This window comes from Colletotrichum fructicola, assembly GCF_000319635.2.
Source record: "Colletotrichum fructicola Nara gc5 chromosome Unknown KSG_Nara_v1_contig10, whole genome shotgun sequence".
Classification (NCBI taxonomy): domain Eukaryota; kingdom Fungi; phylum Ascomycota; class Sordariomycetes; order Glomerellales; family Glomerellaceae; genus Colletotrichum; species Colletotrichum fructicola.
In genome coordinates this window covers 961,382-987,706 of record NW_027094060.1, presented here as the reverse complement: position 1 = coordinate 987,706, position 26,325 = coordinate 961,382, and the positions used below count along the sequence as shown (strand labels likewise).

General features: G+C 53.4%; 5 protein-coding genes across 5 annotated transcripts; 4 read left to right on the top strand and 1 right to left on the bottom strand.

Moving 5' to 3' along the window:
- Positions 1 to 2: 2 nt before the first annotated feature.
- On the top strand, positions 3 to 966 carry AYR1 (NADPH-dependent 1-acyldihydroxyacetone phosphate reductase; the record flags this gene model as incomplete). Its single annotated transcript, XM_032020428.1, has 3 exons — positions 3 to 509; positions 558 to 845; positions 910 to 966. The coding sequence occupies 3 exons, from the start codon at positions 3 to 5 to the stop codon at positions 964 to 966; spliced, it is 852 nt and encodes a 283-aa protein (XP_031882369.1).
- A 971-nt stretch (positions 967 to 1,937) lies between these two features.
- Positions 1,938 to 4,001, top strand: mhpA (3-(3-hydroxy-phenyl)propionate/3-hydroxycinnamic acid hydroxylase; the record flags this gene model as incomplete). The annotated part of the gene is made up of 4 exons (XM_032020429.1): positions 1,938 to 2,021; positions 2,108 to 2,231; positions 2,300 to 2,428; positions 2,488 to 4,001. 4 exons carry the CDS (start codon positions 1,938 to 1,940, stop codon positions 3,999 to 4,001), a joined length of 1,851 nt encoding a protein of 616 aa, XP_031882446.1.
- Positions 4,002 to 4,139: 138 nt separating this feature from the next.
- Positions 4,140 to 4,755, bottom strand: CGGC5_v015769 (uncharacterized protein; the record flags this gene model as incomplete). The annotated part of the gene is made up of 4 exons (XM_032020430.1): positions 4,140 to 4,370; positions 4,424 to 4,473; positions 4,532 to 4,653; positions 4,721 to 4,755. 4 exons carry the CDS (start codon positions 4,753 to 4,755, stop codon positions 4,140 to 4,142), a joined length of 438 nt encoding a protein of 145 aa, XP_031882457.1.
- Positions 4,756 to 17,303: 12,548 nt separating this feature from the next.
- Positions 17,304 to 21,224, top strand: CGGC5_v015768 (uncharacterized protein; the record flags this gene model as incomplete). Its single annotated transcript, XM_066153315.1, has 5 exons — positions 17,304 to 17,326; positions 17,652 to 17,787; positions 17,990 to 18,209; positions 18,430 to 18,704; positions 19,704 to 21,224. The coding sequence occupies 5 exons, from the start codon at positions 17,304 to 17,306 to the stop codon at positions 21,222 to 21,224; spliced, it is 2,175 nt and encodes a 724-aa protein (XP_066007243.1).
- Positions 21,225 to 22,226: 1,002 nt separating this feature from the next.
- Positions 22,227 to 24,173, top strand: CGGC5_v015767 (putative RING finger protein; the record flags this gene model as incomplete). Its single annotated transcript, XM_032020432.1, has 1 exon — positions 22,227 to 24,173. One exon carries the CDS (start codon positions 22,227 to 22,229, stop codon positions 24,171 to 24,173), a length of 1,947 nt encoding a protein of 648 aa, XP_031882455.1.
- Between the last annotated feature and the right edge of the window lie 2,152 nt (positions 24,174 to 26,325).

The window sequence follows — 26,325 nt, the reverse complement described above, 5'->3', positions numbered from 1 at the left end:
CGATGCCCACACCTACCCCCCGCCCCGTCGTCCTCATCACAGGCTGCAGCTCCGGCATAGGCGAATCCCTCGCCCTCGCCTTCGCCGCGCGCAACTTCACCGTCGTCGCAACCGCGCGGCAAACCTCCTCCCTCGCGCACCTCACCAAGCGCCACGAGAACATCATCCCCCTGCCCCTCGAGCTCGGCAACCTGGCCAGCCTGGACTCCTTCCGCGACGCCGTGCTCGCGCGCACGGGCGGCCGGCTGGACGTGCTGGTCAACAACGCGGGTACGCATTACGCCGCGACGGCGCTGGAGCTCGACATCGCGGAGGCGGAGAAGGTGTTTGCGGTGAATGTGCTCGCTGTGATGAGGCTGTGTCAGCTGTTCCTGCCGTACCTGTGCGAGGCGCCCCGCGGACGGATCGTGCAGATTGGGAGCGTGACGCGGGATGTGCCGGTGGCGTGGCAGTGTGTGTATAATGCGTCCAAGGCGGCGTTGAGCCAATATACGAAGACGCTGCGTCTGGTGAGTTCTAGTTCACTGCGACGCGCTATTATCTAACATGCAGCTCAGGAGGTGCAGCCTTTCGGGGTGGAGGTCGTCGAGGTCGTCACCGGGTTCGTGCGTAGCAACCTCCTCCACCACGGCCTCGACGCCCCGAAGGATTCGCCGTATCTCGCGATCAAGAAGGACATTGAGCGGATCAAGTTCGAGGGGAACCAGAACGGCATGCCTGCAAGAGCGTATGCTGAGTCTGTTGTTGAGCAGCTGCTCTGGAAGCGGAAGCGGGATGAGATATGGGAGGGGAAGCTGGCGTGGATACTCAATTTGATTGTCATCTTTTCACCTTTGTGGTTTTTGGTATGCGACACCCAAATTGCTCTATCATTCACGTAGTACTGGTTGCGGCTAACACGTTGAGTAGAATTGGTTCTTTTCTCGTCAATTCAAGCTTAACCGCTTGGGGCGCCCAAGGAAGTAGTTCATGGAGGCAAGGCTTGATTAATGTCTAGTATATGGAAATTTCAGTTGGAAGTTCAGGGCCTTCTTCATGTCAACCGTCATCACTTGCTCCTATTACACCAAGACGACTGGGCAGAGGGATAGTTGTGCTGAAATATAATGGACCTTTTGAAAACACTGCAGATGCCATGTAAGCCGGCTCTCAATCATAATGTAGTCTCCACTGTAAATTTACTCAATCTTCGGCCACGGCCTTGTTATGACGTTGATCTCACCCCTCTGGAGCGTTCACGGCGGTATTGCCGTGCAAGCCCCACCCGGACGGGGTGACCCCGAGTCGGCTGCGGAGATTGTGGGTCACAGCGACGGCGAGCTCGGAGAGATTCGTCCAGCACTTCCGGCAGGCAGTCCACGGCTTTCAATTGGGTGCCAAGACGGTCTTTCTAAGAGATTCAGTGACCGATACCCAGCATGTGATAGGCGCATCTCCACGATCGTCGGCGTCCAGACCCTGCAGTACTCTGCAGTGTCCCCCCTAGAGGAATATCGGAGCTGCCGCCGCTGAGAATAAGGTAGTTGACCCTCCCTTGGGATCTGCCGCGCGCGGCATGTCACTAAAGTCTGCCACTTCGCATGGACTGCCACAGACAACGTCGGAGGGTCCACATTGCCGCATCGCTGGACAAGGTTTCTGCAAGATGTCCCGCGGAACATCTCTGATTGGCGGTTCGCTAGTCAAAATGGCTGCATTCGGCATCAGCGGTTCGGCTCGTCTTGGGTACTTCGGGAAAGGTGGGGTTTGAGAGCAACGCGTGTAAGTGCGATGACCCCAACGTTGAGAGGCAGTCGGCTCACGCGATTCGGAAACGATTTGTATTTGAGGCCTCTTGTCTTCAGTTCCCGCTGGATTACAATACCAATAATCAGTCAAATCAACACCGGAGCTACTTGATTGACCGCACGACGAGCGCAAAACACGATCTGGATACCATGGAGGAGACACAGGTCGTCATTGTCGGGGGAGGGCCCGCTGGCCTTGCCCTGGGATTGTCGTTGGCGCAACATCAGATTCATGTAAGCTAAGTAGGCAATTCGGCGTCGATTTCGCGACGTTTTTCAGGCACGAAATGTTCGACTTGGACTGACTTTCAGACGCACAGTCAGTCATTCTGGAGAAGGCAGCAGAGGTGACCACGGATCCACGAGGCGTGTGGCTCACAGGAGATGCTGTAAGAATCTTTCACGCCATCGGAATCGGCCATGAAATGAATCAAGTCGGTCACGGTAGGTGCAATGAGTTGGTCGCCAAAAGCAAAGTTCTGGCTGACAACGTACTTATTGGAAACAAACAGAGCCGCCTCACGTCAACTTCCACCATTCCACTTTCAACACGACCCCATTCTACCGGATGGAAATCACCACCTCCAACAGCCTCGAGCAGTGTGTTTCCGAAGGCTTCCTGCAAAACCAGCCCAAGCTAGGTTCGATTGATCTTGTCTCCTGGAAGGTCGTTGTTTCTGTGCTGACCTGACCTTGCAAGAGCACGCTCTGAGACGCGCGATCGAGAAGACCAGCTACTGCTCATTACGTACAAATTGCACGGTGATCGGAAGATCTACTGAGGTGCCGCCGACTGTCGAATACTTGGACGCCCAAAAGTCTCGCCGCGTCATCAGAGGACAATGGCTCATTGGCGCCGACGGCAAAACGGGCATCGTCCGCAAACACTTCCTGGAACCCACGGCCGGGATCAAGCAGGAAGCCGGCGTCTACCCCTACGAAGGGGTATGGGTCGCCGCCAACCTCAAAATGACCGTCCCAACGCCACAGACACACCCGAACTTCCCGCTCTGGAAGTACGGATACACCCCCGACGAGGTGTACGATCTATTCTGGCCCGTGGGCTGGCACTTCTGCAGTCCGCCCGGCAGGCCGACCGCAACAGGCAGATTCGGCCCCCACGCCGACCGGACATGGCGTCACGAGTTCCGCGTGGACGAGTTCGGAGGCCCGATATACCCGGAAGAGCTCTTCTGGGAACACATCTCTCAAAGCATCACCCTCCGAGGGGACCCCGTCCGCGGCCACCGCTTCGATGAGGCCGTCGAGTATCCCCGCGACTGCATCGAGATCCTGCGCTGTCGCCCCTTCAAGTTCGTGCATAAGTGCGTCAACCGGTGGTACGACAAGCGCACGCTCCTGATTGGCGACGCCGCACACGTTTTCCCGCCGTTCGCCGGCCAGGGCATCGCAAGCGGCGTCCGCGATGCGCACCAACTTGCATGGCGGCTGGCCCTGCTCCTCCGCACCGACGCGGACCAGGAAACCAACACTGTGATTCTAGAATCGTGGGCCGCTGAGCGCCGTCACAGCGTGGATGACGCCGCTAGGATGTCCATGGTCTCCGGCACCGTGTGCAACAGCCAACCGACCCTGTGGATCCTGGCGCTGGCGAAGCTGCACGGGTTCATCAACTCGATCCCCATGCTTCGTGGGTACGATCTGGTGGCCCAGCAGGAGCGGCGTGGTTTCTGCGGCGTTGCTGGGGGGTTCTTTCTCAAGGCTTACAACGGCGGTGCCCGACTGGCGCAGATACATGTCCGCTCCTCCCTCAGCCAGTCGCCGATTTTGTCTGACGACCTACTGCGCCAGCGCGGTACCATCTTCACGGTTCTTCTTATCGGCAGCGGCGATCCAACGGAGACGAACGAGTCGTATGCGGAAGCCAAGGAAGCTATCTCGGGAGCATCTTTGGACCCCAACGTCTTGTCAGAGGAATCCATCGTCATCTATCATCCACAGGGTGGAGAGTTGGACACAACGTTCAAGCTCTCGAAAGAAGAACAGAGCGAGTGGGAGGTCTTCTCACCTGCCCCAACTTCTGGAATCGAGGCACCACTGGCTCCTGGATACAACAGCACATCGTATCTTTCCCGACTAGGCTCATCTGCCAAGTTCGTTGTATTGCGTCCAGACATGTTCGTATTTGCATGCGCAAGGAGCAAGAATGAGCTGGCGCACTGCTTGGATCAACTTCGGGAACGTCTTGGTTGAGCATCTCATCGCAAAGCATGTCGTCTAAATCGCTCGACACAGAGGCGTGGAACGTAAACATACATGTGCATCTTTATCTATATATAATGCTACTAGACCTAAAACGAAGCTCTCGGATTGTATCTAGCTCTTGACTGCTCAAGCCACCGGCTTTCCAAATCCGTCAGTCTTGGCAGCTTTGGAAGTAAAGCAGTTCCCGTCAGGGCCACAGTCCCGCCAGTCGACGCCGTCCTTGGGCGTGAAGCATGTGCTCTGCTCGTGTTTAAACCCAGGGCCCTCCTTTAGAGGTTTACAGAGCTGAAACGACTCATCTCCGCCGACCCAGCCGTCGTCTTCGCCGCCGTTGACCGAACCCTCGATGGCATGATACTTCTCTGTCGTTAGCAACAACACCATATGCTTATGAATTGAGAAGAGCTTACGTATACTCCTTCATACTCCGCCCCATCGTCTTTAGTCCACTTCTTTCCACCTGTGAGGGTGTCAGTGTTGAGCATAGGAGGCGCATCTTGGAAAAATCGCAAACTGACTGAACACAAATTTGCCGCTGGAGGCGTAGACGACACTTTTGGTGTATTCTTCGCTGGTTACTGTGGCTCCGTTATCACGGCAAGCACAGAGACGGTGCGGATCAGCGCTTGCGGTGGCCGCCCTAGAGAAGTTAGTAATGATCCGCAACTTGTTGTTACAAGGCTGATTGCGAGGTAACGCCAACATACAGAAACAAGGTCAGGACAGCGAAGGTGGTTTTCATCTTGAATACTTAGGTTGATGTTGCGAGAGAGTTGGAAAACGAATGTCTTTAATGAACGTGGGATTCTGCTAATTTGGCAGGCAGTGGAAGAAAATGAGTGTGTATAGAAGTAGAGAAATTTCCTTCCTTCTCTCTGTCTCTATCTCTCTCTATATATATGTCTACATCTTGATGAAATTTACTGGTCGTACTTGCCGTAAACCTCCCAAGATGGCAAGATGCGCCTATTCCAGCACATGTTTGAAAGGTAGGCGCAGCCTTTATAGTCCAGGCAACACAGAGAGCGGTGCCCATTAAACTAAGTTTGCAGTGCTGTGTCTTATGGACGTGCTTCTGTCAAGAACAGCTTCAGGCCTAGGTAAGGGCTATCGGCCAAGCCGATGACTCGCTGTGAGTAGAACCCCTAATGATCAGCTGTTCGCTCGCTCGACCTACCTAAAGCAGCAAGTTTAAAGCCTCGAAACTCTTCAACTTATGCATCAATTCTGAATATTAAGTCAGTTGTCCAGTCCTGGCACAAAATTGACACAGTTGTGACTCTTGAGCTTCGGAGAGATCCTGTTCAAATAGGCGCGCCGAATGACTCAACACGTTGTCGCCATAACCAATACCCCTGGTTAATTAGCTGTCAATCGCAAGTAATCGGGGTTTCCGCAACCGGTTCGGGTTGTCAATTGCTACCGATACCGACGCCGTCAACACAGCGCAGTGTATGTTTCACTATAAAAACTGAGAAAATGTGGCTTCGACTACGTCACAACATAAATGGATGAAGAATTTCCATAACTGCTTGTGTTTAGCAATGCAATTTTGACTGAAGAGACAGCTGAGTTACTCTGGTAGTCCAATCCGTGCATACACGAGGGTAGACCTGCTCATGCCTATGTCCTTTTAATCGTGCTGGCCCCTCGTCTCTCCATATTGTATTTCAGTTATTCTTCTTTGTAGAACCAATACTACAATGTTGATTCGAATGACATCAAGGGAAGAAATACCGATGGTTGCGTAAGATCGCACGAAGTCTGGAGTTACCGCCTCGACATGGTTGCGTGTTCACGCCCGGACAACAACCCATCTCCTCTACCTCATTCCATGTCTACCTTGACTTGAGTAATGAGATCTTCTGCGCTTTTATAGTTTCTTCCGGCGGTATTTCCGACAGCTACACGGAGTTCGCAAGTTCTCTCGGTGTCTGGCAGCTGAAGTACTCGACTGAGTTTGGTTGGGTCAGGCTAAGCTTATTGAGATACCTCATTCTTTTGTATTGCGCAAACCTGTTCCTTGAGACTCTCGGGTACTTTCCCGTTCCAACTCATGTACCTCTCGTGAAGGAGGATCACAAACAGCATTCACAAGCATCATGGTGCTCCCAAAGCCGTGCAAGCACAGACAGCAATGCGCCTTCGCAGAAGTGCTTGCCGTGGAACTGGTGCTATCTTATTGCTTTGAATACTCTAAAGGCAGAACCACACAACCTGCCATGGTATCATTGTACGCAGCCGGTCGGCGCTGAGCCCGCGAATTAGTTCAGATACGTGCATGAGACTTTGCTGATGTCAGCATTGAGGGCTAAACACGAGTGGCATCGCTGTTTGGTCGAGGTTCAACCCAAGTCTGGTTGCGTTCAAGCTCTCAAATATGTCCTTCGCCATCAATGCAGGACCGTTTCCAAGCCCTTCAAGCCACCTTCACCCTGGAGGAATCCGACAGAAGCCCTACGAATATTAAAGATGGCGGCTAGGGGGCTTGAGGAAGACGCCACAAACACAATCTTGATTCATCCTTCCCACTGAAGCCATGTCTTAAGCTGGTGACACTCTAGACTCCTGCTCAGTTCCTCGCTTCCCTAGTTGTAGAAGCTCATAAACGTGATCAAGAGTCGGACCGCCCCAGATATCGTCAGCATCTCTCATCTCTGTCCAGGTTATCATCCCAGAATAGGTACTGATGTAAGCTCCCGGTAAGAGCTCCAGGGCTTATGAAACGAGAGATGAGTTCTATGGAATGTCGTCGCACCTGCGACGTCTTACATTTTAATCAATGTAATAGCTCGGCGAAGGACTGGTCGCTGTTCTGGGAGACGTGTACTTCTCAAGTCCATCTTATGTCTGTTTCCACATGGATGGGTGGTCTCACACATTGGAACAGAGGCCGGAAGAGTATAAATAATATGAAACATGCTGCTGATTCTACCTAGTGATCTCTAAATCCACTGGTCCTGGTGTTACTAGGGTCTGTCTCCAAGCAGGAGACAATGTTCAGACAACCGCAATCTGTAGATTTCACTTCGTACTTCCACTCAGACCTAGGGCTCACACAAAGAATTTACCTGATGCATTGCCCACTTTACATTATGTAGAGACAAATACAAGGGTAACGGACGACGATGGCTGGTACCCGCGGCACAGCGGCTTAGAGCTGCCGACATCTTTGCCTGACACTGCCTGAGTCAGCGTCGTTAAAGTCAATTTAGAGTCTCTGATAGATATTCCGGAGATATTGTTTAGGGGATTCTGACATGGGCATTCTTGTATTGATTATATGCTGGTTGGCTTCTCGGAGGATGAGGCGTCGAGCGGCTTCTGCTTCCGATCTGCCCCTCAAAGATGATTCCATACAGACTCAGCCTCAGAACAAGTGCGTATATATATGGCTTGATGCTCAAGCTCTTATTCAACACACAATGAGAAGATGGGCTGGCTGGCTGGGGCACTATGGACTAACTTTCACAGGCTCCCACTGAAGATCGGTTTGTCCTTTCCCAGCAACCATCGTGAAGCCTGATACATGTATCTATTCCGTTGTCTGAGTATCATGAGACGTATTTCTAAGTGGTAAGGACGATGACGGCAGATGATGCTCTAAGAAGTCGCATGCAGGTTATCATGCCAGTGAGTTGGTAGTGAGAGTGGCGGGAACATAGAACACGACGTGAAGATAAAACTCGTCTGAGGCAGTCCCGCACCGAAGAAGACAAGTCGTTTCCAAGGTCTCATTTGCTCGTTTAGTGTTTCTTTGGATTCACTAATTTTATGTAAGTCCTCAAAACCCCGTTACATCTCCAACACCAGCGTAACCACAGTCCAGGCGCTTCAGCCACCCACAGCAGCCATAAATAGCCTCGAAATTATGTGTATTTAATGCGCAAAATCATAGAAAACTTTCATAAAAAACAATCTGGTTGAGCTGGGATTTCTGGGTAAGCTTTTAATCTCAGGAGGACAACAAGGGATGTTGAAACTAGAGCAAACGCTGCAGAATGGCAGGCCAGGGTAGCCTGTAGCATCATCACATTCGAAAACAGCGAGAGCTTATTCGTTCTCACATGCTTTGAGAAAAGCAGTGATCATGAATACTAGGGGGGAGAAACGCGGTGTGAGCTCGCCTAAATAAGAATAGTTGAGCAGGCTCTTGAGGTCTCGCGCCGAAACCTGCGATCTGGAGGACCCAATGGTGGGTTCCTTGACGCCAGTGGTCTGACGAAGACATTCGCTGGAGATTTCAACTGGGCGGATGTCTATATCTATTTATTCAAATTCAGAGCCTTCAAGTTTTGCTCGCTTACCGCATGAGCATGTCCTGTTTTGGTTTGGAACGTATCCGTTCAGACCCAGCTTCAGCATTGTGAACTTCTTCATCTGCAGGCTTCGGCATGGCACTGTTATGCCTTCAGGACGCTAATCTACATCGTATTCTGACTTTTTAGCTTTCATTATCGTCTGATTTCTGAACTTTCATTATCAGGTTCGCATGAATCTTTGTGTCTGTCAGCTATCCGCTTGAGCTGGTATCGCGAGCCTCCGGTATCGCAACCAATGGCGACAGGTTTGTCACTTCGAGGTCACCCGAATATACAAGATGAATGATCTACTGGAGGAAATGACAGGAACTTGGCTAAGAAAATACTGTCTTGGTATATCTGATACCTTTCTACACGCACTCATGTATACTGATGTGTTTTCGCAACATGGCCTAAATGGCCCCTTGGGTTTCCCCAAGACTGGACGCGTGCCGGTAATCCCATCTTCGGATTTGGAGTACAGTTTAACAAGGAAAGCTATCTTAAGTAATCTCTAAGCCATGTTATTTGACTATCTCACGCCCTGGATGCACCTTCAACCCCCAGTCCGACGAGAACCAACTATCCGGCCTGTGTGCTGGAGCAATAAATCAAAGAGCGTTGAGACTACAGTCACATAGGAATATTTTAAGTGTGAAATTGCGCCGTGAATTCTAAGCGACCAAATGTGAACAAAGCCCAGAAATAGGGTTGCCACCCAAAGCTGTTCCGGCGCAACTTGTTCACTTAGATGGACACCTTGCGTCACACTCAAGATAGCACAAGTGATCCTGCACCATGTAACTCCATTGTCCGAATAGCGGTATTCCTTCTGAAATACGCTAAAGATGAAGTCTTAAGACGTGCTCTCAGTGAGATTGTGAAGTTGAACCACTTCAACTCATTCCCCTGCTGAATGTGCTTAGTCGGACCAGATGCTGGGTGCCACTAAGCCAGAAGCCGCCCAGAGCCTGTACTTGTAGAATTGCATTGACAAGGCAGTTAAATCTCTCAATATGCTAAATTTAAATCAATCTCTAAACAGTCTATCAGGGTCTGAAGTGAATTGCGCAATCACTCGCGAGAGATCTAAATTGGAAGCCTCTTGCGAATGAAGATATCCTTAGTCTCCATACGTATAAAATACAGCAGTTAAGAGTATTCTCCTGAGAAAAGCAAAATCTCAACCGTCTGAGCAGTCTGTTCACTCACTCAGGCATACTTGTTTCGCTTGGAAAATTGCCAGCGCGACGGCCACTTTACACCCTGAAATCAACCGTCGCATAATCGTCGCCAGTCAACATCCGTAGAGGTTTGTCAACAAATACTCGAAAAACAACAGAGAAGTTTCAAGAAAAGCCAGCAGACTGGGCATGATCAGTTGTTCCAGGTTTCAGGGCTTTCGACAGCGCTGTCGCCAGTCTAGAGAAAGCCGCCTTGCTGCAGATCTTCCATTGCCATCCTTTGGTGACGCGGGGACAAGCCGAATGAGTCTGCAGCCGAAGCTAATAAATGACAAAAGTCCAATGGCTTATCTCAGTCTGTAGTAACCCAACTGGGATCTGTCGAGTATAAAGGCTCTTCAACCTGGCCGGAAGCCTTCACTCTGCAACCAATCTGTGATTTTCCTGTCGATTGTTTTCTTTTCACGCTACAAATGGTCACAGAGTCACCGTTACACAGACATACGCGGTTCTCACTCTTAGCCAGCTTTCTTCTGCATATGTCAGTTATCTCTAGCAGTATAAGAATCGAATATACTCAAAACGGCGATAAAGCCCGCGCACCGGATTAGAAAGTCGTGCCAGTCGAACCGATCACATGTTTTCTAGTATCTGAGACGAGGGACTCGTCGCCATGAGTTGAAATCACTAGCTCTCATCATAGAAAGGGTTCAGTTCTTGAACTACATCTGGTGTTGGCTTGTTTCCTTCGTGGTGCGATCTAGACCCAGCTTAAATACCTTGGAAGCCAGAGCTACCGGGTTAGATAGCGAGCAGACTTCCACATCCCTCGCGGGAGGATCCTCATGGTTCCGATTTCCTCAGCTTCTAGACATAAAGGCCCCCACAGACTTTCATATTCTCGAGCGCAGCAAGGCAAATGCCTTCTGGGGGGGGGGCAGAGCCTGGATGTTTACCATGCATCCGAACAGCCCCTTCTCCCTGAGATATGCATAAACGAAAATGCCCCAAACTAGAGAAATAGTCTCACACAGATGTCAGAGACGTACCAGAATACTTTCAGACCAAGGAGAGATCAAGACGGCATGGCTATGCCCCAAAGCTGTAAAACTACCGCCGTGATTCATCAAGCTTGATGCTGCCTGTAGCGACATGGAACCCAGCAGCGATCCAATTTCCCCGGAATCAGACGACTTGAATTGATATGAATGATACCAAGTATCAGGAGCTTATATAGATCTAGCGCCGACTGACCAGTCAAAACGTGTTGCCTCCCGCCGCCCCGTAGAATCTCGAAAGCTTGCCCACAGCGATTCCCTTCTCGATATAAACCCCGCAATGGGCAGGACAATCATCCGAAGCGAAACAAGAAATAATTTAAAACTCTGCCGTCTTCGTTCAATACAATGCGACAATGCACAACGCATGTCACCAAGGCCATGTCCAACTTGATGCCTTATGACTGCGGGCTCGCTCAGAATCTCACAACAGAAGCCACACTGCAGCACCTGAATACACCGGAATGGAAGAGGAATGAAGACGGCACCAATCTCACCCCGAAGTGTTACTTCTGATCTCACCCAGCAACCTGCATACTGCACGTGGCTCAACGTGGCATCGTGAAGCCAATGACGATGCCATTTGCCTCCGATCAGCAAAACCTTGACACGGTCCACCTCATTGCCAAAGAGTCATACTCGAAAGCCACCCTGTTTTATACCCCAATTCTCCGTCTCACCAAACATCTTTCTCTCCACCGTGAGCTCGATATCGGGAGGCAGGTCTGCAGCGTCTGCACACCTATCATTTGGAACGCATATATAAACTCTGGGGGAGTCCTCCCGTCCCTGGAGCAATTAGTCCTTCGGAGAGAAACCGCCCTCTCTAAAACAGTCACAAGGGGGAAGAAACTACGTCGGCCGCCCAAAGCCACTCGGTATTAACCTCATCAGATGTCTCTACGGCATCTTCAACATCAATGCCTTCGTTCTCTTTCGCCCACGTATTCCTCCCAGTATGTCCAAGTGACGACAGCTACACTACGACCACCAGCCAGCGCATTCTGCTCTCGAAAACTCGACGCCAATCCTCAGCAGGCTTTAAAAACCATCCCGTGAGCGTGCCAATAATCGCGGGGGACGCAAACCCAATTGTTCGGCTGCCCACTTCCCATCTCAACACACCTTTAGATTGATTATATACCATTCTACCTCGAAAACGATAACGCGTCTCTTCCATGAAGTAAAATTAGACCCCTCGTCAGCGGTTACTGGGTACTTTCCAACAATGGAGCGCGGCACACTAGACGTGGACCATCACCACGAGGCAATCAATACTCTCGGCATAGGACTCATAGTTCTCCGGTCCCTGAATCCGTGCTATCCCACATTGATCCATCCCAGCCCGATTCCCGCTCAACATCAGAATCTTCATTCTCTCTGCTATCCAACACCTCTACCTCGCACATATTCCTCCGCATACCAAACCGATTATAAGGCGACGCGCACTGGCACATTTGTTTTCTTCCAAACCGGCCTGGCGATCCCGGCGCGAGCCCGGTGAAGCCTGCTTGTCATTCCTCATGCAATGGCTGAGTTCAGCGTATGCAATGTGTCCTTGCTCAGGTATGGACCCGCGCATTTGACCCTCTTATACGTACCCTCGGCCTACCAAAGCGAACCGGCAGCGAGCGTCTCTCGAGTGGTCCATGTAAGTGAGCCCTGCGGTCCTGTTCAACAGTCTAGGAACCAAATGTGATGGCGAACGAATCCGCACTTGTGTTCCTTTCTATCGCATCTGGCCGCAACAAAGCAAGTCAAGAACTCCCTGCTGACCGACCACGTGATCAGGTCAGAAAGCCAACCATATCATATCACACAATCGCTACCGCCAAGTGAGCCATTTGGAACGTATCAACCTCCCGGATACACCAAAGACAACAGAGCCGGTCACCAGACACACGCCACCCCCGCTCGTGTGGTTTCCATCCGAATGCCTCAACGGTGAGATCTGAGCAATATTTCCCCATTGAATTCGCGCTTAGAGACGATGAACGCCATTATTTCTCTTGGCGGAGGCTGAGATCTAGTAAAACTATGATGTTTTATACGTGAGCGAGTAGGTGGACTAAAGGGACCTGGTTGGCGTGCACCACACTTCACACCGGCGCGTCTTTGCGCTCTCAATTACCATGATCTAATGCATTTGAGCTTCCACGTGAGTCCAACCTCAGTTTCGGTCTTCACTTCTCGAAGCGCCCCTGAAACTCTTGGCGGCACTGGCTCATTCGTTCAGATCTCCGATAACACTTATCACGAGAGACCCAATCCACGTACTCTATCATTTTGCATGGCTTGGCCAGATTTACCTGGCGGAGACCAAGCCCATGCGATCACCCTGAATGTCTAGGGCAGTCTATGTGATTGGAAACCGTGTAGGATGGCAACACATGTTCAAGAATCAAGGAGGCAAAACTTTGGCGACAGTCATCGCGCTCACTATTCATGGCATAGGCATGTCAACGACTTTGCGGATCATTAATATGGCTTGCCGCCCGAACGATCCCGCCCGAGAATTCATCCGGATGAAGCTACGCACTTGACTGTTCTGCGCCCGCGATAGAGATCACCATCCACTCGGAAAATATGGCCGCGGCGGCTGACGGTGCGCAATGTCGCACCGGATAAATGCTCGAGAGAGAGGTGAAACGGAACGGCGAGGTTGCATCTGATGTTTTGACACGTGCTAGAGCCGTGACGTCGACCCTATCGCACTCCGGGGAATCGAGGGTCTGTTCGCGCCCAACCCCTGAAAGTGATACAGTGGTAAAGGAAACGAAATCATACGTGGATGAAACTTTGAGGGTCGCTTCCGAGGCTTTGAACGCTCAAACGGTACTCTCGAAGACTGATCTCGGCGCGTCCGTAGGCTTCATCGCCGGCGATGGAAACGTTGCGGAGTCACCTGGAGGAACCCTTCGTCGTCGCCGCAGGCACGTGCTCGTTGAGAAGCCCGGCTGTTTGAGACTTGGTGGTATTGCGACATCGGTTGAACACCCGAGTTAACATGGTAATTGGCAACAAGGATATGCCGGATTAGTCGATCGTCATCAATTGATGAGATTCAGCGGGCCACTTTGCCGTTGATTCGAAGGTGATGCTCGTCTGTTCGCCCACCTGGGCTCTAACATCAGTTATGGGGCATCTCCCACCGAGAGAAGAAAATTATTCAGTGGAGATAGGGTGATCATTGTTGCGCGCGCGCATGAGGCTCTGGAGGTGGCTGGGGTTGGTTGGACGGATGATGAGAACCAGAGATTGTCTCAGTCGGGGGCAGTCCCGGATACAGTTCGAGGCTTCCAACCCTTCCCCGCAAATTTCTTAGTGCGGTAAGATCCAAGATTGAGATCCGTTGGTGATCCGTTGAGCTACGGGAAATAACTGCGCCAGATATAGGTTGCGCGTGACTTGAAAATGGTGGAACGGCGGGCAGAAGGTGGGCAGAGCTTTCTGGCGTGGAACGCATGCCGCCACGGCTGATGGGTGAGAGTGAAGGCGTGGCAATCTGGGATAATTTCAAATGGTGAAGCCGGCCATTTTGCAGGAATTGGACAACGGCAGAGTTCATCAGAGTAAAAGCATCCCTGAGGCAGAAAGTCTGACGCTCGGCTCGAAGTTGGCCGTTTCTGCTGCGTCAGCAGTCGCCAGAGTTGTGTGTTCGGACCGTCTTGTCAGCCAGGTAGCTGCAGCGGCTGACGGCAGCAGCAGATTGGGGTTGGCGTTGGCGTGGTGGCTGGCTCTGGTTCCAGGGGCGCGCGGGATGTAATATCAGCGAAGCGTCTCCGACTCGAGATGGCAGGAGCAGATGGCTCTGGGGGTGGCTGGGTGGCAGGATCGGTTCGGCGAGGGCGGGAAGAAAGCTCGAGAATCAGATCATTGCCGTGGGATTGGTGCAATTGGAGCCGACAGAAGTGCCCAACGAAAAGGTGCCATCCCGGAGCAAAATTGTTACAGAATGGTTGACCTGAAGATAAGGGCCAGGAACCAATCCGTAAGGCAAGGGGCCCGGCCGGGTTTGAGCTGCGGGCCAAGGATCTCGGCCCTGAGAGTCCGATGGCGGTTTGCGAGTGTTGCGTCGGGTGGTGAGGGATTGATGCTGAATCAAACCAGCGGTGGGCGCGGCGGCGCGCAAACCGGTGCGAAGAGGGCTTTCTGGACAAGACAAAGACTCATCAACCCCTGGGCGGCGTGGTGACGGGCAAAGAAAGGCGGTTTGGGCAACAATTTGAGGTACGGATCCACAGGAACGGTGAAAAAAGGTGTGTTTCCTGGTGCGGTGGCGCGCTGGGAATCGAAATTAGCTGCAAGCCTAGCTTCATCCCACCTCTGAGGCACACACCAGACAACAGACGAGCGTGGTAAGGTATTTTCGGTCTGGTCTGGGCTAGCATTAGTTTAGGTGCTGCGGTAAGTTAAGGTAAGGCGAGGCAAGGTAAGGCACGGCAAGGCCAAGCAAAGCAGGGCAGAGCCGGGCAAAGCAAAGAGCAGGAAGAATCGGTGAAGATGTAAGGTGAACAGAGCAGGGATAACGGAGGCTGGTAATCAGATCTTCCACCTTTTAAGCCCAGCCACATCTAATTTATAGAGGCTTACGCTATACTATGAAAATTCTATTTATACTTTAATAGATACTTACTATATATTATAATACTATTTATAATGACTAGGAAAGCTTTAATCTAAGTTTATAAAAGTATTATTAATAACTTTAATAGTTTAACTATTTATATCTTATAAGTTATTATATATTTCTTATATTTATAAAATAATAAATTAAGTATAGAATATATCTATTTATAGTTCTAGTAAATATATTAATAAATAAGAACTTTATAAGAACTTAATAATAAAGAACTTAAAGAGAATATTAATAAGTTAGAGAAAATTTAAAGACTATATTAATAATATAAGTATAGTAATAGCTATAGTCTTTTAATTACTAAAAATAGGAAGCGAGAAGCGAAGAGGGAAAGGGGGTAGCTATAAGGGTAGCCTACGTGCTAGTAGAGTTTCTAAAAAGTACACTTTAATACACTATATCACTTCACAGTGAAAGGCTAGTAATCAGATAGTTTGCTCGCGATGGGAGTCGTTGGTGTTGGCTTTCTGCGGCGGAGTGGGGGAGACGACACGGGCGAGTTTGGCGGATGCGACGCTGCTAAGGTGCGATGTTTGGGCGGCGATGCGTGTACAGTACAGTACAGTACATGATGCCGCGTGAGTTGGCCATGCCATTTGGTTCGAAGGGCAGGAAGATGTCCTGCTTGTGCTTGTTAATGCGAGTGTTCATGCGAAGAAGGCGCGAGGGTTGAGTCCACTGTCCCGCTCGTCAATTCAGTGTACCTTACCTGAGGTGACGAACATTGTAGGCGAGATGGATTGCATGAGCAGCCGGGCAGTTACGTGCAGTGCGTAAGGCAGGTGGGCAGGCCGGTGCCTGCCCTGTCCACCTTCCGTTGCCCTTGCCTCCATTGCTCCTCCCATGCCATGCCATGCCTATGTTAGCTAAGTTCGTTCCTTCCGTTGAGTCTTCAGTTGTCGTCGTCGTCGTCGTCCCAAGACATCACCTTATTCGTACCTTAGGCAGAGGTAGTATGGAAATGGAAGCTAAGACTCAAGGAAGGTGCTGCTGCCGCGCTTGTCCCCTTCCGTAACACTGCGACGCTGTGACGGCGGCGCCTCACCTTCTCGAGCTTTTCCTGCGCCTAGTCATGCCTTGGGTGCGAAGGTGCCGAATGTATTTTTGGCGTGTCATTGCACCCGTTTCCTCCAGTCCGCCACCGCTCGAAGAAAGGAAGTCGGTCAGTAAGGGGTTGTCTTGGCTTGGAAATCAGGGGGAGATGTTGGATTCATCTTCAGCAGCAGCGATACTCCATCCTCACTAAGAGAGAGAAAGAGAGAAACTCTGAGACCCCGTGTCAGAGAGTCAGAGACATGTGCTGTGGATGCCGAGCAGCCCAGACAAAACCGTTGAAGATCGGGATCTCTGCTGCAACTGGCCGACTCGAGGTGAGCCGAGACTGGCCACAGTACCCAAAGTCACCCGTAGTACAGACGCCCAAGCCAGCTGCACAAGCTTGCTAAAGCTGTCGTCATTTCAAGACACTCACCGCTGCTGCAGCGATGATGAAGCACTGCACACTGCACGCACACTGCTGAGCCGGTGCATGTGGAGTGGAGTCACACTTAGAGTCCAGAGTCCAGTCCAGCCCAAGGAGAAGGAGGTCGCATATCGCAGGCCGCAGACTTCCAGACCGCCCACGTCTCCCACCATCATCTTCCATAGGCCGGATACCTAGGTTGGGTTGGGTGCCTTGGTTAGCCACAGCGCACGATAGGCACAGGCCAACCGCTGGCGCCGCCATCAATCTGTAGCTCTAGCTCTGTAACTTTTTTCACGAGTGCCTCCTTCCCACGGATACCCTGCACGCTCCCATCCAGTCAGTAGAGGTGCCTGCCTACCTACCTAACCTAGCAGCACCCTGGGGCTCACTGCGAATGCGACCAGCTCAGTTCCACCCCCGACCCCAGCAATATTTCTGTCGCTGCCACGCGCGCAAAATTGGGGGTGCCCGCCGCTCGACTCTCAACTTTTCTTTCCACCTTTTCCCTCCCCTACTTCACCCGACGCGATTCGAAATTCTGTTCTTCTTTCCACCGTATCCGACGACGACGATACTCTTGCGCCGACCGGAATAATACTAATCACCCCGTCTCGAAAAATAAGAAACCGCCACACCGATCAGAATGGGCACCTTCAAGTTCACCTGGTACGCTTGCCCGCGAAACCCACACTCGCATTCCCTCTCTCCCCGCCATCGCTCTTCTTCACCGGACTGGAATGCGGCGACGATGGGCGTCTACCTCTGTACCTGAGCTGCGCATCCGTAGCTTCAGCGATTGCTGGCTGCGCTTGCATATTTCCGTCGTCTGCCATGCGGAATGCGAACCATCTTGCACACAAGTTGGTGCCGCTTACGGACATGGCGAATCCACTTTGCGGCCTCGAATCGCACTCTTTCTACACAAGACGAAAAAAAGAAAAGATAGCACTTAGCTAAACGGAGACATTGCTAATACTCCCGTCTCTCATAGGGCTCACCCGGCCGAGGAGGTCTACGTTACCGGTACCTTCGACAACTGGACCAAGAGCGAGAAGCTGGACAAGGTCGGCGACGCCTTTGAGAAGACTGTTACTCTCCCCGAGGCTTCGGAGAAGATTTACTACAAGGTTCGTAACCGCCAATTTGGGCGATTTCTATTTTCACATCACCATTGATTCATGTCGTCCGGACCCGGAGCCATGCGGCCGCACTTCCGGACCACCTTATCGGCGCAATTCGACTTTTCCTGGGAAGGCGGACGGTACGGAGGGGCAGAGCCAGTGAAAGCGAGATTGAGTGAGCTGCGACACGAGCATCGATCGAAAGCAGCGAACGCCTCGCCCAGCCCGCGACAGCATCCGTGCGCCACATCCACGTCTCCAAGGTCCCTGGCTCAACCAGTCCGCTGAGTCCTCCGACTGGACTGCCCTGCTGAATTGGAGGGGAGATGCTATCTTGCTGGGCTGGGCTGGGCTGGCTGCCAGGCCGCAAGCTGGTGGGAGCTTCCAGAGCTCCAGCTTCTGCTCCCAGTCGGCTCCAGGCTTTGCAGGTCCGTCTCGGATGCGGCATGTCATGTCAGACAGAGGGGATCGGGGTTTTATCATCAATCTCGCAATTTGGCTCGTCTAGGCCCCTGGCGCTCCCGCAATTTGGTTTGCGCTGCACTCAGCACCGGGGCAGCCAACCACGACCACCGAGGGCGCTTCTCTGCTGGCGCTGACTCTGGCTCTGTCTCTCCCGAAGCCGCTTGTTTCTCGCTTTGTTATCAGACATTGTGGACATGCCGCCCTATCGCGCGAGTCTGCCGTTCCCGTTGGACCTTGTGCCAGCCCATCGGCCATTTTCTTTTTGGTCTGCTCTCCACCCTGCGCAACCTCAGCAGCAGAGGCAGTCCGTCTACGATTACCCCGGTCCGGGCCTGCACCGAGCTGCAATGGGTAGATTGGAAAGCAAAATCAAGTCACACAAGCACGGCGCAATGCAAGTCGCTCACGCGGGTCTCGGGGCTGGCGTCGTGCTGGCCGACTGTCCCGGGCTGGTCGCGGTATGACGCAATGATCCTTCAGTCGCGCAGCTCATCGACGCAGTTGCCTTGGGCAATTGGCGGTTGGCTGGGCTGGCTGGCGCAGGTGATGGGCGGAACCCGAGCAGAGCGGTCCAGAGCTCCGCTTTCTCGCTGCTCCAAAAAGAAATGAACAAGGTTTTCCAGGTTCATTGCTCTTTTTGAATGGTGGGGAGCGAAAGCAGTGGCCAGCGACATGGGTCCCATGCAGCCAGCCTGGACGGGTTCGCAGCGTTTGGCTTAGCATCAGCGGAGCAGCAGGAACCAGCAGCAGCCACCGGCCATCGTCACTGGTCCAATTGCTGTCACCACCAGCGACGACTTTTTTTTTTTTTATTGCCGGGCTACACCTGCCATGCCATGCCATGCCATACCAGCCAGCAAGCAAGCAATCAAGCACGCGCGAACACGCTGCCGTACCTTGACCACCACGCCTTACCACACCACACACATCCCACACTGCCCGCCATCATCTCGGGTACAAAGGTACCGGGCTAGATGACAATGTCTAGCACCACCGGCCTTTCCTTGCCTTGTTGTGCGGTTAGGTGTGTGTGAGGTGGGTTGTTTTGTTTTGTTGTGTGTGTGTGCCTCCCGTCGTCTGCCTTTCCTCGTCGGGCCAAGGTAGCACCACAGCACCAGGAACAAGCTGCCATCCCATCCTGGGCCAAGGAACACCCAGCGCGCCAGGAACCGCCGCCTCCCAATTCCAATTTACCTTAGGTCCCTAGGCGCCTTCCCACCTTCCACCACGCCAGGCCAGGCCATACCTTCCTTTCTGGTCCCGTCGCCTTTATAACATCGGCATCTCCCAGATTCGCGCGGCCAGCTGACCCATTTTGTCGTCCGCGCGTCGTCATATCTTTCCAGGATCCATTGCACCGACAATCGCGCTGCCCACACTGATTCTCGCTTAAAAACATCGTCATCTAAGCTGCCTCGTGCAATTTAACTAACCCGCTTTCTTTCCCCTCCTCATAGTTTGTCGTCGACAACAACTGGATCACAGATCACACTGCCCCCCAAGAACCCGACCACGAGGGCAACGTAAACAACTTCCTCACTCCCGTCCAGATCGTCAAGGAAGACTCTACCGCCGCCGTCATGAACACCGTCACCCCCGAGTCCACCACCGCCGCCCTGGCCAAGGACGTCCCTCTTGAGAAGGACGACCTTCCCCAGGAGACCCCCTCTGACATTCCCGGCGGCTTCCCCGTCACCCCCGCCAATGAGCTCGACAAGGTCTCCTTCGGCGTCAACCCCCTCCCCGCGCAGGACGTTACTGCCGAGCCCATCAAGGTTGAGGCTGGCGAGCCTCTCCCCGCCTCCGTCAAGGCTGGCGACATCAACGAGCACGTCAAGCTCGACAAGGAGGGCTACGAGGACTCGAGCGCTCTGCCTGGTCTGTCCAAGGAGGAGACCACCGTCCCCGCCGTCACCAGCGCCACCATCCCCGAGTCTAGCTTGCCTGTCCCATCCGCCGCCGACGTTACAATCAACAGCGCCGCCCCGACATCCACCACTGCTGCTCTTGCCGCCGAGGTCCCCGTAGAGACCAAGGCTGAGGTTCCCGAGGTTGTGAAGGAGGCCCAGGAGAAGGCCCACGCTGACCCCGAGGCCAGCGCCAACCCCGAGGCCGTCCAGGAGAAGGCTGTTGTTGAGGACGAGCTGCTCGAGAAGGTTCCCGAGGCTCCCTCTACCTCCGAGGGCACCTCCGGTTTCGGAACTCAAAAGTCCGAGAACGTTGGCGCCATTGCTGCTACTGCTGCCACCGCGGGCGGTATCGCTGTTGCCGCCGCCGTCGCCGCCAAGGACTCTGTCGTTGAGGCTGCCGCTCCCGCCGTCGACCAGGCCACCGTCGCTGCCACTGACGCCGCCGCTAAGCTCCCCGAGCCTGTCAAGGAGAGCTTGCCCGTCCCTGTCCAGGAGGCCATTGGCACCCAGGTCAAGGAGGAGACCCGCGAGGAGGTCGCCCCTGAGGTCCCCGCTGTCGTCAAGGAGGCCATCACCGAGTCTGGCAAGAGCCCCGAGGCTGCTGCTAACACCGAGGCCGTCGTCGAGAAGAAGGAGGTTGAGGCCGAGCTCCTGAAGGAGGTCAAGACCGTCCCCGCCGTCGGCGAGGAGGCTGAGAAGACCAAGACCGAGGCTGTCAAGGACGAGGTCAAGGAGACCAAGGAGGAGGTCAAGGAGGGCGACAAGTCCAAGACTGAGGCCGTCAAGGAGGAGGCCAAGCTTGCCAAGGAGGAGGTCAAGGAGGCCGTCACCAAGGACGAGCCCAAGGAGGCCAATGGCACTCACGCTGTCAACGGCACCAACGGTGCCACCACCAAGGAGCCCGAAGCTCCCGCTACCCCTGCCAAGGCCGCTTCCTCCGTTCCTGAGTCCACATCACCAAGCACGACCAACAAGGCCACCGACAGCCCCGCGGCTACCGAGAAGAAGAAGAAGAACCGTCTGAGCGCCTTCATCGGCAAGCTCAAGAGCAAGGTGCACAGCAAATAAGCGGCTTAATGATAATGACGTCCGCCGTTGGCTTGCGGGTGGATGGGCGGCTGCGTGTTTCGCCTCGTTTCATATGGTTTGTCTTGTCGGGTGCTGCGTATTTGGGTTATTTGTCGTTTCTATGATTCCCCCGGTCCACTTTGCATGTGCAAGAGCTCGAGAGGTAGAATGTAGCATGGCAGCTGGGTGCTGAGGATGTTGGAAGTTCAGGCATGGCGGAGGAGCCTCTATAATTAATCGAGGATGTTGTGGGCTGCCGCCTCCCTTGATTTTGCTGCTTTCGTTGTTACTTCACGGCTCATCTGCATCGGACTATCTTGTACCATAATACCTCGTTCGAGCCTAATCTGCATATGATCCGTTCAATCAAGATGTCATCGTGAATGCCATGACGTTGTGAAGGCCAAGCACACCACAGGTGACGACCCCACGCCAATTGAGTGGACCGCGCTTGTCTTCTCTCCGTCTCTTTTGCAATTGGCTCATTTGGATGCATGTCGCCTTTCTTTGACTTCATTCGACGAAACATCGCGTTGGCCCATGAAGCTGTCGGCAGTCGCCGATCACGTGATGGCATGACGGCAGAGTACGTATCCCCGGATCCCGAGCTTCCTCGTCACGGCAACTTCGATTTGCCCCGCTAATGACTCTACGTACTGCTCTGCTCGCTGCATTCTCTCGACATCCGATTACCTGATCCCCACCTATCACTCATGGGGTCCGTCCACCTTGGACCCCGTCTGGTTCTACAATCTGCATCTCATTCATCTGCAATCGAATCGTCAGGAGAGGGCCTTGGACCCCAGCTCAGGCGGATAGCAAACCTCACGCTCGAGTCAACACACTAGGCCGTCGCCCCGCGTCGCCCCCTCCACTCTCCTTACTCCTTCCCTCGCGCCGCATTGCATCACGACACCAAGCTGGGGGGCAACTGAGACGGCTGCCGCTTCCACGGGAGGGAGGACCTTCACGACACCCACCCCGATCTTCGAACAGCCGAATATGAGCTCGACACCGTCTAACTTGGGCAAGTCCCTTTCAGCGTCGACTTCCCACTCGCCTGCGATCCAGCCAGGCCCCGTCACCACGAGCTTCGAATCCAACCGCCGTCCGGCTCAAGCCAGCCCCTCCCATACGCAAGGCGCCCCTCGAAAGAGCCAGGGTGCCAGGAAACAGCACAAGATGCAGCGCCGGCCGGGACTCGGTGGCGAGTACAGGGGGCACCCAAACCCGGATGACGATGACGCTTTCGCCGAGATGAGGGCAGTCCGAAACCCCTCGAGCCGTCGGGGACAGACCTCCATCACCCACCTGCTCAACTACAGCATGCCGACACGACCCTTTGCGGAGCATCACTCGTATGCTAGGAGCTACAGGCGTAATCCGACCTGGGGCCCCGGCTCCGGACACCACGCCAACGACAAGGCGAGATACGTCCACGCAAACTACCGCTTCGTCGTCTCGCCCGAGGCGAGCTACTCCAGCCAGGCCGCCGACGCCGACGTACACATCGATTGGAACAATGTCTTGCAGATCTTGGCGTCGTCCGAGTCGCAGGCCGCGAGCTGCCCGATCTGCCTGTCCGAGCCGGTCGCGCCGAGAATGGCAAAGTGCGGGCACATCTTTTGTCTGTCCTGCCTGATCCGATTCATGAACACCACGACCGACGAGGACTCCAAGCCTTCAAAGGGCTTGAAGTGGAAGAAGTGCCCGCTGTGCGAGGACAGCGTCTACCTCCATGAGACGCGACCGGTGCGCTTCTACGCGGGACAGGAGAGCCCCCTACCGCGGGTCGGCGACGACGTGGTGCTGCGGCTGATGGCGCGCACCGCCAAGTCGACGCTCGCGCTGCCGTGGGAGAACGGCTCTGACGCGCTGAACGTGGCGGATGACATTCCGTGGCACTTTGCCGCGAACGTGCTAGACTATGCGAGAATGATGAAGGGCACCGGCGATTACATGGTGGAGCAGTATGACGAGGAGATTGAGGCGTTGGAGAAGCAGGGAACGGAGGACCAGCTGCTATATCACGAAGACGACGAGTGGACACAGAAGGCGATCCGGGCTATCAATGCGTCAAAAGACAAGGTCAAAGACCTCGGCAAGAACGATTCGATGACGGCGGGAACGCAAAAGTCGGTGCAGCCAGATTTCTACTTTTATTCGTCACAACCACATCTCTACCTCTCGGCGCTCGACATTCGGATTCTCAAGACAAAGTATGGCGACTTCTCGGCGTTCCCATCAACGCTTCTCCCGCGCGTCGAGCACATCTCCACGGGCCACGTCGTGGATGAGGTGCAGCGCAAGCGGGCCAAGTACCTGGGCCACTTGCCTTACGGATGCCGCATCAGTTTTCTGGAATGTGACTGGACGGACATCGTGTCGGCAGACGTGCTTGAAAAGTTCGCGGACGAGATTGGCCGGAGGAGGAAGCGCAACCGCGACAAGGCTGTGCAGGAGGAGCGCGAGAGGCTTCAGTCCGAAAGGATCGAGGCCGCGCAGTTCAAGAGCACGGCTGCGATGAGGCGCGACTATGGCCCGATCGAAGAGGACCACGTCCCCGCGTTGAACCTCGAGGAGTTCCAGCCGCTGTCCAGTCATGCTGGCGCCACGCCGCCGGACCCGCGACCCGGGTTCGAGCACCTCGCTTCCATTTCTACGAGTCCATCTACGCAGAGGACGGTGTGGGGAACTCACGTAGTCCACGGATCGCCGGAACTCGCTCCGCAGCGCGCCGTGGATGATGGCTGGCTGAAGGACGAAGACGTCTTCAGCGCCGCGGACTTGTCGTTCCAGATGGAGGCGATGGGCGTCAACGAACCCAGCGCTTCCACCGCTAGCAGCAGTGCAGCTGCGGCTGCTAGTGGTGGTGGAGGCGGTGGTAAGGGGAAGAAGAAGAAGCAAAAGATCACGCTGATGAGCACCGGCGGAAGAAGGGGCGGCTGAAGTCGGCGTTGCAGGAGACGGTCTGGTCCAAGATTAGCGAGGTAGAGTCGGTAGAGTAGGCGCGGGGAGGCAATTTGACGTGGTGTTACAAGTATGCTTCATACAGCTCACAAGAATTTACAACGAAATCAGCGCAAGATTATCAATCGTTGCCTCAAGGGTGGGCGCTGTTTTTATCATATAAAGGATCTGGGAGGAGGCATCTAGGTACTGATGCGTTGAATAAATTTGTTAAATTTGAAGTTGTTAGTTCGAGTGAAGTCGTCTTGCAAAGGCCGTCTTGCCGAAGTGAAGATGCGATCTGTGATGGAGCGACGCACTACCACAAAGCTTTTTGCGTAGAGATGGGCTTATTCATCAGGTGTTGGAGACCTGTTTGGGGTATATAAGTTCTCTTGACGGGGGGGCTCTGACATGTTGGCAGGGCAATTGATCTCTTGAATGGCGCGATGCACAGGCGATATTTGGTATTGCGACCTGGCCCAATGGGATGAATGGGTTGAGCTGGTGTCGTCCCTGCTGTGGAACTATTGCGAGATGGGATTCGCGTGGGTTGGTGGTTGGCGTCTGTCTTCTGTGGCAGGGTATGCGGTTGAATAGATGACCGAAGACGGCCCGGAGGTTTTGGGTCAGATGAAGATGATGTTGGGTCAGATTAGAATGGAAGTAATGTTGTTCTTCCTCCATATCGGCCGTGAAAGCAAGACTTCTGAGGAACTGGTGCAGCGTACCCTGCACATTATAAGTTGACCCTCGGGCAACAAGGAGATTTTGGGTCTTGCAAGTGGTGGTATGCTATCACGGGGCTTGTGGGTTGAGGTCCTGAGGTTCTTGAGGGACGGGGCGGTCGGGGTGGGGGTTTAGGTATATAAGTTCTCCTGCTGGTGCTGAAGATGTGATCGGGGCAAGAAATGACAAGTTCTATGGCCAGCTGCGTCAGTAGCATTCTTTTTCATCGTCGATAGGCTAATCCATGAACAAAAAGGTTGGCATCATATGTACGATGAAAACGGGGCTCGAAGTGGGCTTTACTGTGTTGATTTGGAATGGTCGTCGTCCGGCGGCTCAGGGAGAGTCTGTGGGATGTATACGCGGCCGCAACCGAGGCGGAGGATGGACCGAGGGAAATAGGGTGGGAGATGTTCTACTTGTGCCGGTTGGGGATGGAAAGAGTATTGGGATATAATTGAACTACGACCATGTAGATCCAGCAGTTTCATTGCTGGGTATGATAGAGATACGATTGCAGTCTGCATTTATACCCTACTCCCATGCTCACAGGCCGGTTGCTGGAGATGATCAGTGCTGCTGCCAAGGGTGCGCCTGGCCCAGGAAGAAGGGCCAGGGGTATATAATGCGTCCAAGGGCTGCAAGTTCGAGATTGGACGGCAATATCTGCCGGTTGGGTTGATGTTAAATGCTCGGTATCCGCCATGGTTCTGGAGCTGTAGCCATTTGCGTGTTGTGGCCCGGGGAATGATCAGTTTTGTAGATAGCGAGTGCGACTTGGACATCGGGTCTCTGTTGTCTCGGCCTCTCGGGGGATATTGGGTGCATATCCGGATAATGATCAGCTTGAGAGTGCTTGGGAGCTTGGGGGTTGTGCTTAGAGGCGCGCAGAGATGTGTCGATAGTACCTGTGTAAGTGTCCTTGTCAGGTCGTCTCTGGCCAGGGGAAAATAGTTGAAACAAATTTCAGTTTCGGGTCGCGAGTAAACCAAAGGGGTACTGGTAGCCGTATGTGCAAACATGAGAGCCGTTGACGACATGAAGTAAGGCTGGACAAGTGAGGGAGTACATGTATCGGGTGATGGGCCAAGAATAGACAACGAAATCATCGTGGCATCATCGTGGCATCATCGTGGCAGTCTTCTTCTGGAAACTTTGCCAGATGGTAAAAGTGATCTCGGAACTGCCGACCATTTCCGACGTGGCAAAGAGGATAGATATTCAATCTCATGGGTTGCGGTCACGGTTTGCAACGTTCGGTCATCCGCTGTCTGGGTCCAGATGGGAGTATGTGGCATGTATGTATGGACAATACCGTTTATAGACTCGTTAGAAGATGGTCATGTCGAGAGGCGGCTGGGCATGTGTGTGTGATGCGTCTTTTCCTGAGTCTTCACGGGTTTGGAAAGCCGAGTCCGAGCGA